Below are 11,720 nucleotides of genomic sequence, written 5' to 3' on the forward strand. Positions count from 1 at the left end.
AGCGGCTCGGAAGAAGGAGGCCTAGTGGACTACCACTCCCAGAATGCTTCGCGCGCCCAGGTGACGTGAGGCGTCCCTGCCTCGGCCCGCCGGAAATCCTATAGGAGGCGGAGCTGGAGGACTCGTCCCCCTCCCGCCCAAGATGGCGGCCGAGGCGGAAGTCAGATCTAGCCGGAAGTCGGGCGGTATCTATCGTTCGGACTCGGTGCGGGGAGGTGGAAACCCTGGCAATGGAGGGTGTCGTGGCGGTGGCTGAGCGGGAGGCGTAGGCCTGAGGTGAGTGGGGTCTTGGGGGTGGGGCTCTATGGCTGGGGAGGGGCTGGGCCCCCTTGGGAGGGTTGGGAGTTACCCTTCCCCCCCCGGGGGCTCCATCATGGTGGGGGTTTCCATGGCTGGGGAGGGGCTGGGCCCCCTTGGGGGGTTTGGGAGTGGCCCCCTCCCCTGGGGCTCAATGGGAGGGGTGGAAGTAACCCTTCCCCTGGGGTCTCCATGGCTGGGGAGTACTGGCAGTTGTTCCCCCTGTTTTCTACCCCAGTGAGTGGGAGGCAATGAGGGAGAGGGATTTTAAGCGCCTCACCTAGGTGGTAGGGTAGACTCTGTGCCCCCAGTGAATCGGAAGCACTGTGGGGCTCCTGATGGGGCCTGCGCAGCGTGGGAGGCGTTGGAAAGGTGCAGGTTGAGAGCAGCACAGGTGGTTTTGCCCCCAGTTCCATAGCAGGTGAGATGCTGCATGCCATTGAGTGGGAGGCAAAGTGTGCGGAAAGATAGGATTAAAGAGGAGGTAGGCAGTGATGGTGTTATGTCATGGGGCTGCAGGTTTAAAGGGACAGAGAAGCAATGCAATAGTTATGAAGAGAGGATAACATATGCTTGAATTTGCTGAGCTAAGTTAAAAGCTTAACAGTTTGCACTTTAATTCTCTGTTTTGCAAATGCGATGTGTCAGGTTGAATGTACATGACTCGTGCTAGGTGGGTATAATGCCACATGGTGGTAGCTGTCTGCATTAAAGATGCCTTGTTCAATTTAGGATGGCTACCTTCCTTGTGAACCCTTTCTCTAACACAGCTTTATAATATTTGTTCACTGCAGTGATCTTCATTTGGTTGCACCAAAGGGAAGAAAACACAGGACCACCAAGAAGATTGACAACTAGTTGGGACAAAGATTCAATGTTTCACATCACTGTCTAGTAAATTACTTGAGTATGTACTGAATTCCCAGAAAGGAATCAACAAAACAGCTTTTTGCATGATAACAATGGATGAGGAGAGTCTGGAAACAGCAATTCAAACCTATAAAGCACAATTGCAGCAAGTGGAGCTGGCTTTAGGGGCAGGGCTGGATCCATCACAGCAGTCTGACTTGATCCAACTGCAGGAGGATTTGAAACAATTGATAGAACTCACTGAATCCAGCCTGGTGTCAGTGAAAAAGAGTAAACTACTGGCCACTTTAGACACAGATGCACCCTTCATTTCTCCAGGAGGTCACCTAAAACAGGACAGTAATTCAGGCAGGTCTGGCAATGATGAGGAGTATGCTGCTTTTAAGGAAGCTATTGCTGAACTCAAGCCATTGAGTACTGAAGATGAGGCCTCTCCAAAGCAAGATGGAGAGGCAGATGGGGAAAATGAATCAAAGTACAGTGAAGAGGAAGAAGCATCTGAGGAAGAGGAGGAGGAAGTGAGTGGGATGAAGGTTAAAGCCCCGTACTACAGTCCATGGGGTACCCTGGAGTACCATAATGCCATGATTGTGGGGACAGAGTGTTTGGAAGATGGCAGTGCAGGAGTCAGAGTGCTGTATCTCTACCCAACTCACAAGTCCTTGAAGCCATGTCCATTCTTCTTGGATGGCAAATGCAGATTTAAAGAGAATTGTCGGTAAAAAAGCTTATCTCCATTGTGTAGTAAGAAGGCAATTAGTGGCAATGTCAGCCCGTGGGAACAACTTCTCACTTGTAAATATCTCACCTTACTTGGTTTTTAAATCAGCTGCAACTTTGCCGAACAACTTTCTATTTGTTTAAAGTGTTGTCATTTTACTGTGCTTTGTCAGTGCGCGTACACTCCTTCAGCTAACCCATGGAGAAAATGGAAAATCCTTAGAGGGAAAAGTACAAGGATTAGTTCTAATATATTGGGTAGCTAAATGAATATTGGCTAAAGAGGGGAAAAAATAAAATCTACTGTAGGGAAAATACCACATCTTAATAAGAACTTTGCATTTAGCTAGTGTATCTTATCCTAAAAGATGTGAGCCTTGTCATTTTTTTAATGGATTTGTCACTGGCCCATGAAATGCAGCCGCTTCTGGGGTCAAATGTGACACTTGGTTAATAGAACACAATAATGCTATAAAACAGTCTCTTTTTAAGACACCGTGAAGGATAAGTTATGCAGTTGAAACTATTCTAGTGGTGAGATCTTCACAGTTATTGGTGAGAACGATGCAGACAATTTGCCCATAATTCCATAAGGGAAGGAAACTTTTTCTAGAATCCCCTTCGAACAAGGGCAGATCTGATTGCTTCTCCCTATATCCCCTGCAGGTTTTCCCATGGGCAAGTGGTATCTATGGACGAGCTTCATCCATTTCAGGAGCCCAATCTCAGCTCTCTAGAAGTGGGCTCAGCTTGCTTGGCAAAGCACCATGATGGAATATGGTATGCTGCAAAAATCACTGGTGAGTCTTGTTTTATCTGGGTGGGTGTTGAAAGGTGAACAGAAGTATGTCAATCTTCATTCTAACTAAACTCCTAAGACAAAACAGAGCAAAGGATGGTCTTGTAGGCTAAAGCCCAGGACTGGGAGTCCGAGACAACTGAGTTCTCTGCCACAGACTTTGGGGGTGGCTTATGGGGGATCTCAGATGTTGTGATGCTTAATTCATTAATGTTTGTAAAGTGCTTTGAGATCCTCAAAGGCAGATGATCTTTAAGAAGGGGGAACCAGAGAAGGATTTAGGGATAGGAAGGCATAAAAGTGGTGGGAGGGATCTACAGGGAAAGTTTGGGAGACTTGGGAGAAGAGAATAGTAGCAGAGCAGAGGACATAAAAATGAAAGAGAGAATGAAAAAATCAATACAAACAACTAGACATTCAGTAAATTGTCCTTTATTTTCCTACCCCCTGTTCAGCTTTGTCCTGATATCTTGTCAAATACTGAAATTCGATACTTGGAACCACTGGCTCTGTTTTAATCCAGTTCCAGTTTAAACAAAGCCAGAGAACTTCACCTGCACACCAGTCACTGAGAGGAGTGTTAGACTGGTGCTTCACTGTGTGTGTGGGGAGGTTGGATTTGTTCCTCACACTTCATCTCAAAGCTCTGTGAAGTAGCACTTCTCATATTTCTCCAAATGTGTCGTCCTTCCCCTGTAAGAACAAACTCTGAGTAATGTGCTCAGATGCTGTAAAACACACTGGTACCATTAGAAACTGAAGATAAGTGATGGCCCTAGTACTGTTTATTATGACACTAGCTCTATGTTTGTACCATGTGGCAGTATCTGATGATAGCAGTGGGTGATGATAGATCCACCTTCTAACAGAAAACCCAAAATAGATGAAGCAGAAAAAGCCAAGAGGAGACTTTTAAATCCATGTTCCTGGACTAAACTCATCATAGGTGTCATTCCACTGAAGTCAGTGTGATTAGCTAAGATGGGATGAACATGGTCCTCTAGTTACATTTTGTACTCCTGGGAGACTTCTGCACCAAAAATTAAAAATTCTGCACATATTTGAAAATTCTACATATTGTCAAAATAGCGTAACATAATCATGCCAGTTACAATTATTTTGGTAATTTATTTCAAAATATCTGTCAGCAAGTATGTCTGTAACTACAGACCAAAAAAAAATTCTGGTAATTTTTTTTTTTTGACAAATAGATTCCTTACTAGGCATATTAATACAGAACTTTGTGTAATTCATTTAAATTACAATACAGAACTGTATTTCCTGCACTTTTCAGAAGCAGTGCAAAGGCTTTGGGGGGGGGTCAGGGGTAACGGAAGAGCTGAGGGAGAGGGAAGGAGCCTAGGAATGAGCCTGTTGGGTTTGGGTGTGGGTGGGGGAGGTTTTTCTTTGGGGTTGGGGGGGATTGTTAGGATGTTGGGAAGCCTCCCCCATGCAGACCCTGTCTGACCCCAAGCCTCTCTGTCAGTCAGGCCCTTTTGCCCCTATTTCCACACCTCTCCTCCTCATGGGTCTCTGCAGTCTGTCTCAATGCTGACACCCCACTAGCTCCTGAGCCCATGCTCCAATCTGTCCCCCCCACGAGCCATTCTGAACCCCCAGCAGCCTTGTGTGCCCCACTCTGTCCTAACCTGGCTCCGTGGGCAGGGTGCTGTGATGAACCCTATTCCTGGGGGAATTCTGCAACGCTGGACATAGAGTTTTGTATTTTCCTGCATAAAATAGATTTTGCCTAAGTAGTGCCACAGTTCTGCCTATTGCCCACCAGAGGTCGCTGTGGTGCTAGAACAGCCGGCATGATGGCAGCTGGCTGTTATGGCGCCACAGCAGCCTCTGGTGGGCAAAAGGCAGAACTGCAGCACTTCTGAGGCAAAATGTTTTTTATGCGGGAAAATACAAAATTATATGAGACCGATTAATTCTGCATGTCCGCAGATGCGCAGAATTCCCCCCAGGAGTAATTTCGTGGAGATTTGCTCATGTGGTCCATTGCTTTTCCTCCCACAGATGTTGACAGTGGTTACTACACGGTGAAGTTTGAGTCATTGCTGCTGAAGGAGGCTGTCGTGGAGGGAGATGGCATCATGCCACCACTGAGAAGCGAGGAAGACTCTTCCTCTCCCGAGTCTGAGGAAGACAATGTAGATGACTCTGGCTATGCTAAAGGTAGACAAGGCAGAGAGTGAACTGCAATTGTCCGTGATCAAGGTCTGCTATTTAATTCAGGACCTCTTCGACCATTGCCCGACTTGTCAGAACTTTGACAATGTTTTTTACCTCTTGTTCTGCTGCAGGAGGAGATGAGAGGACATTAAGTATCATGCATATCACTGTCTCCAGTTAAAATCTCTGTGATGTTTCATGCTAATGGTTTTCACTAAGCTGATGCAGATAAATAGCTTAAATGAAAAAGAAACATAGTTCACCCCCAATGGGACTAGAGAGCATACCGGAGTGAAATGGAGTTTAGGAGTAGGAACCCCTGTGGTGGTGGTGCGGTTTTGCTGTGTGACTCTGGGCGAGCTAATTAATTATTTACTAAAAAAAGTTTTGAAAATGAAATGAAAAACAAGGAGACTTCAAATTTCCAAAGGACGTTGCTAGGACACCAGGACATCTGTCTTACATATTTACATGGCACCCATCACTGTAATACCTGAGCGCCTTGTAATCTTTAATGCACTTCTCCTGTGAGGTAGGGCAGTGCTGTTATTGCCACTTCTGCGTGCCTCAGTTCCCTAGGTGACTTGCTGAAGGTCACACTGGGAGTCTGGCAGAGCAGGGATCTGGCTCTCCCTAGTCCTAAGTTAGTGCCCTAACCACATTGTAGAAACAAACAGGGAGTGTCCTGGGATCCTTAATTTTAGGTAAATAGAGAAAAGGCTCCTCCGTGCCATTGAACCTGTTAAAAGTACGATAGAGGCACAGAATGATGTTCTTCAGCATGCTGAATTCTGTCCTGATGAAACTGTGAAATCTAGCCAGACCCCAGGAGCATGGAAAGGATCCACTAACACTGCTGGATGATTCTGCTTGACTTAGGGGTTTCTGTGTGTAGTAAATAGGGATCTCCGCGTGAACCCCAGCATTTAAAACCCTGCTTACTCCTCATGCTCCTCACCTGGGCTGATGCATTAGGGAGTGGCTGCTCAGTAGGAACGGGGGGGGCAGAACTGATTGTACTCCGGAGGTCTGAAGAAGAGGCTGCGAAGTTGCTGAGTGCTTGTGTGGAGGGAGAGGTTGCTGTTTTTTGCAACATTGCTCACAGCTTCATACCTGTTGAGGTTTTCACTTGGTGCTTTGCTTCCTCAGCCTTACTGATCAATCTCCTTTTTGTGCTACAGTGATCGATTCGGAGCCCTTGGAGAACGGGGAAGGGGCTCCAGCTTGCAGCTCCTCCTTTGGTGGCTGGGAGGCACATACTCGTGGCATCGGCTCCAAACTACTCGCTCAAATGGGATATGAGTTTGGAAAAGGTAAGGGCAGAAGAATAAAATACCCGCAGGACAGGAAGCCTGCATGTGTTGCCTGCTGCTTAATCCCAGCCTCACAAAGGGACCAGGGGCTTGTTCCTGCAGAGTGGGGGAATGGGGTGACACTAAATCCTCTGTCCATTGACAGTAAGTCTAATCAGCATTGCTTGGATCACGCCCAAAATGGGGTATGCATTCAATTCTAAATGCAGGCTTACACGTGTGGTGGTGCTGAAATATGACCTAGTACAGTTAAGGGATAAAGTTTTAATATCTATGTTTTGGGGGGATGCAGGTGTGTGCTTGTTGACGTTCATGTTCAGTGATACATCGGTGGGGGGGATTTTAAAGCAATGGCCAAATGATTAAAGCTGTTAGAGCAGAGCTTTAGCTATTCAGCTGTCCTGTAGGGCATTAGGTAATGGGGGATCTGGCTCAGGGACTTCTAGCCCTGAACACAGGCTTCAAAGCCAGCTTCTGATTCCAGACAACTTGTGCTGAAGTTCTGCTAAGCCAAGTGGGCTTGGGAAGCCAGCCTGCTGCCCATGCTTGCCTCCTGTTCTTGTGGAGAGACTGAACCTGCTTTTGAAGGGGAGTGTCTTCTCTGCTCAAGGAGGTGACAGTGCAGATCCAAGCGTGGCTTCGCTGCAACACCTCGGCTGCATGACCCTGTTCTGTATCGTTGAGGCTCATGTGTGCGTAACAATGTGAATCGTGTGTGTATGGGGGCAGGTGCATCTTATCTCTTGTTGCCATCACGTATGTAGTCCAACACTGCTCCTGTTGACGTCAAGGGTAGCGGCACTGAGCCCCAACAGACTGTTTTCTGTTGTTCTGAGCCTGGTGGCTGTGCAGAGGTGGATGGGAGGAATCATTGGTGGATGAAGAGACTCCACTGTTAGCATTTGGCTTCTATTTTGTGCCCTTCTTCCTCCCTCAGGTTTGGGGAAGAATGCTGAGGGCCGAGTGGAGCCAGTGCAAGCCATAGTGCTGCCTAAAGGGAAGTCCCTTGACCAATGTGCCGAGATCCTTCAGAAGAAGAGGCTGGATCCAGCTAAGTCAAGGAAACGGCGAGTGAAGGCAAACCATGTTGGCCGTCCCTCTGCAGGGAGCCGCAAGACCTCTCGCAATGTCTTTGACTTTCTGAATGAGAAGCTTCAGGGGAAGGGCTCTGGGGAGCAGGATGGAGGGATGACACCAGTGGAGAGAAACAACAAGGAGATCTACCATGCCAGTAAGAGCACCAAGAAGGCCCTCAGTGTCCGCCTCTTCCAGACAATGGAGAAGATTGACCAAACGCAGAAGACCATCAAGGGAATCCAGGAGGCCCTGGCACGCAATGTTGGACGGTATGGGGAAACCCCCAGTTGGGGTTCCAGAATGATTGTGGGTTGCCTGTTATTTAGGCTTTGGGTGGATCATGCAGGTCATGGGAGCCGAAGGTGAAGAGTTGGATTATGTTACATTAAAAAGTAAGAGTTTTGAAGAGGACTCAGAATGGGTACTCAGGGATGGTCTAGATAGAAAATACCTAATCCTGCCGTGAGTGCAGGGGACTAGATAACCTCTTGAGGTGGCTCTCTATAGGAGAAGAGCTGAACTTATACTAAGGTGTTTGTCACTGTTCCTACTCTACCCACTAGCATGGGAGGAGGCCTAGAATAAAGTGGTAGGCAAAAGCTTCCAAACCATGACTTGGACCAGATTGTGTGTCTGATTGCTGCCTTAAGAAGGCAGGGACCCCTGGGCCAGAATCCAAATTGGGGAAGGAGGAGAACCCTCCAGAGTCCTGCAGAATTTTCTCTTTGTTTTTTTACACTGATCGGGGCCATCCTTGTAGTATTTCTATGAGTAGTACTCTGGCAAGAACAATCACAGTTGTCTGGCTCATGTTTTGCTTGATATCTGACACTTCATGGCTCCCAGCAGGTCATTTACATCCACCCCACTGCTGAGACTGGGATTCCTAGCAGTAAAATGGAGATGTTAATGAGGAACCTTTGTTCTTAACATGCGAGATATCCTTAATGTGCCTGTCTTCTGCTTTCAGGCACAGTATTGCCACAGCCCAGCTGCAGGAGAAACTAGCTGGTGCTCACAGACAGCTGGGGCAGTTGCGGGCCCAGGAAGCCAGCCTGCAGCAGGAGCAGAAAAAAGCAGAGACACACAAGAAAATGACTGAGTTTTAGTCTTCAAGGAAAGTTGTTGATGTGATGTACTGGTTGTCATTATGTCTGAGCCAGCACTCAGTGCGTTGAAACCGGGATGAGCTGGGCCATCTCCTCTGGTCTTGGGCAACCCAGCTGTGAAACTGGAGTGAAAAGCAGCAGTTCTCCCAAAAAAACAGATGCTGTCTGAGCTGAGCTTTCCTGGATGGGGAGAGGGGGGAGTGAGTACTTGCTCAGTCCTGAAGGTGTTCAGAAGGCCCAAACTGATTACATTGACCTGCTATAAAGAAATCAGGCCACTACACCCTGCTTTTGTTCCCTTTTCCCAGTTATCACCATGGCAGTTCTCTCCGTCCAGAGAGTCTATAGCCACCCAGGTGATACCATGGTGGTTCACAGATCAGCTGGTGGGAAGAACCATGGGAGCCCCATGGCCTGTCACTCTGCCTTGGAGACTCAGTGGGTTGTGCCTCTGTGTGTTTATCTACTAGGCTGGGAACTGAGTCCCAAACACATTTCAGCACTGCAGAAAAGACAGTCTGGTTTTGGTGAAAACCAGGGCGGGTCACTTCAGCTATCAGCTTCCCTCTATCATTGGCTCTGGGTGTCACTCAGGGACACAGGAGTCAATGCTGGGTTTGTCCCTATTAGTTCTGATGTTGCTGTGATATTTAAAGTAGCTCTTTAGAGCACGAGCACGCTGAACAGAAAGAGAAGAGGCAGGACCGTGTTAAGTTCTGAGATCCCCAGGCCTTGCACTATTGCCAGCTGACTGCAAAAGTATTACTGGGTCCCAAACTAGTACAAAAGGCCCTCCCTGTGAAGTCAGCCTGCATGCTAATGGTGACAATATGGAATGCTGCCCCATTCCATATCACAGCACTGAGTGCCAGAGGTAGGGGAATGTGGCAACCACATAAGTAGCTAAGTACATAAGAGGTCAGCTACATACCTGCCAGCCGGGAACAATACTACAGGCAGCCTTTTGCTTTCGCTCTGGCTGCTTTGAGTTTTTCTGCTCTAGATCTCTATGTGAACAAGTAGGTTCTTCTTGTTGTGAAACACCACAGAACCATACAAAATGACACAAGATCCAGGTGTACCCACCACACATACCTATCCCTGTGAAAGAGCAGACTCTCCTGCCCTGCAGTGGGTACAGACAATCTCAGGCAGCTGAAAAATCTCCCAGACAGGTTCTGTCGGTGGTGGCCAGCTCTTGCTGTAGAGGAGGTGTTGATTCTATCAGGCGTTCTGTGTTAGGCAGAGGCCTATACATTCGAGTGTTTTCTAGTGCACCTTTATTTTCTGATTCTGTAATTTTTGCAGGTGTCTTGAGAAAACACTTTTTTTTTTTTTTAAGTAAAAGATATCCGACCCCTGTTATCTTAGAAGAGACTTGTTTTGCTTTTTTATCTCCACCTCTCAGATGCCTTTGAAGGATTACAGAGCTGTCAACCTCAAGGGTAACAGTCACGAGAGCTGCAGACAGTGCTTCCTTGACTGCAGGGGCAGGGCAATTGAATTCAAATGACCACAGCTTTCACAGCCTCAGACTGAGGTGTGGAAGTTTTCTCTCCTCCGCTCCTCCCCATGACTTAAGAGCAGCAAAGGAGACTGAAAAGGAAGTGATGGCAAGAATGAGAGAGAGAAAATATATTTTAAAAAAAACGCTAACTTCTTGCCTACTTCAGGGATGCAGGAAGAAAATTAGATCTTTCGTGATTGTCCTTTTCTGAGAAATACTTGATCCTACAGCAATGGGCACTATCATAAGACCTTAAACAGGAGCTGAAGTTTCATCTCTTCTGTTTACAGTGTAAATGAAGGTGATGTGGATTTTGTCTTGAACACATCAGTCTCCTTCCAAGCCTGCAACTAATCAGCACCAACACCACAAGCATTATCATTCTGTGACTAAGTATGGGTCTTCTCTCTGCATTGGGTTAATTCAAAGCTGTTTTGGGTTGGGAAATGGGAGACAGGTGGTGAAGAAGGTTAACACACTTAGCTCCCAAGTTACAGTTAGTGGTCTCATATGAGTGCTCTTTGTGACAATTTGTGGTAAGATTCACAGCTCCACATGGCTATCTGTCTCCATTTGAGAGATCCGGTACTGGAAAAGCATGTCAGGATGGAAGAGTCTTGCATGGGAACTTCTTTTGCCAGTATTCATGGGCATGTCATCTTTTATTTATTTATTTTGTGAGAGTGGGTATGTTAATTCCATTATCCAATAAGCATAACTGTATTTTAAGTCCCTTGAATTTTCTAAGTGGTTTCAGTTGCCTCCTCACATACCATCCTAAACACTTTCACCTTGAGACGGTTGCATGTCAATGGTGGATAAAGCGATCTCTCTTTGTAAAGCATTTTGTGATCCTTCACAATGAACAATACTATACCAAAAGGTAACTTATTCTTTTTCACTATATTAATCTACAAAACAAATCAAGCAACCCCTACAGGTGTTATATGCTTCTGGGGGAATTCTGCGCCACTGCGCAATGCAGAATTTTGCAGAAATTAATGTGCATGCAGTTTCCTTTCCCCCACAGAAATGGGCTGCTGGCTGCCACTAGGGACTGCTGGACCTGGTAGAGCCCAGCTCACACATAAAAGACATTGCTGTGGGATGGGGAATAGGAGGGGAAGAGTAGAGAGTTCCTAGCAGCTGCAGTTCCCAGCACACATTAAGGGAAGGAGACTGCAGCATGCAGGAAACTCCACATAAGCCTTGGACCCAGCATCAGGCTGTTTCTCCCTCTGGATCCATGGGCTCTGAGGGGAGGGGGGCGGGTGTCTGGGCTTTGGGGGGGGGTCACAGCTGGACTTTGGGGGGCAGGGGATGGATGTTTGGGCTGAAGGGTGCCCACAGCTGGACTTTGAGGGGTAGTGGGTGGGTGTCAAGGTGGGTGAGGTCCCATGGCTGGGCTATGGGAGGGGGAAGGGGAGCAGATATCTGGGCAAGGGGGGACCTCACAGTTGGGCTCTTGGGGCGGGGTATGGGATTCAGGTATATTGGCTGGTGGGGGCCCGCAGCTGGGCTCTGGGGGAGAGGGGTTGTGGGTGTCTGGGTACCTGGCTGGGCTTGGAGGGGGGTGTGCCAGAGAAACAGGAAGCGGGTTGTCATAGGGGTTTCTTTAACTCTACTCCTGGGGGAATTTTTTGTCTGTATTGTTACAGACATACTTACTGACAGGTATTTTGAAATAAAATTACCAAAATAATTGAAACTGGTGTGATTATGTAGTGTTGTTTTTGACAAAATTTGCAGAATTTTAAAATATTGTGCGCAGAATTTTTAATTTGTGGCACAGAATTTTCCCAGGAGTAAATGGTGATAGAAATAAGGTCAAGTACTGATGAATGGCC

The 11,720-nt window shown here is 47.2% G+C and overlaps 1 protein-coding gene across 1 annotated transcript; it reads left to right on the plus strand.

The window, feature by feature from the left end:
• The first annotated feature begins 137 nt into the window (after nucleotides 1-137).
• On the plus strand, nucleotides 138-10,760 carry ZGPAT (zinc finger CCCH-type and G-patch domain containing). The gene is made up of 7 exons (XM_084645840.1): nucleotides 138-276; nucleotides 1,092-1,885; nucleotides 2,554-2,687; nucleotides 4,712-4,870; nucleotides 6,049-6,180; nucleotides 7,118-7,526; nucleotides 8,228-10,760. The coding sequence occupies exons 2-7, from the start codon at nucleotides 1,251-1,253 to the stop codon at nucleotides 8,364-8,366; spliced, it is 1,608 nt and encodes a 535-aa protein (XP_084501966.1). The 5' UTR covers nucleotides 138-276; nucleotides 1,092-1,250; the 3' UTR covers nucleotides 8,367-10,760.
• Nucleotides 10,761-11,720: the final 960 nt, after the last annotated feature.

Source organism: Lepidochelys olivacea (genome assembly GCF_965140295.1).
Source record: "Lepidochelys olivacea isolate rLepOli2 genome assembly, chromosome: 13".
In the NCBI taxonomy this organism is placed as follows: domain Eukaryota; kingdom Metazoa; phylum Chordata; order Testudines; family Cheloniidae; genus Lepidochelys; species Lepidochelys olivacea.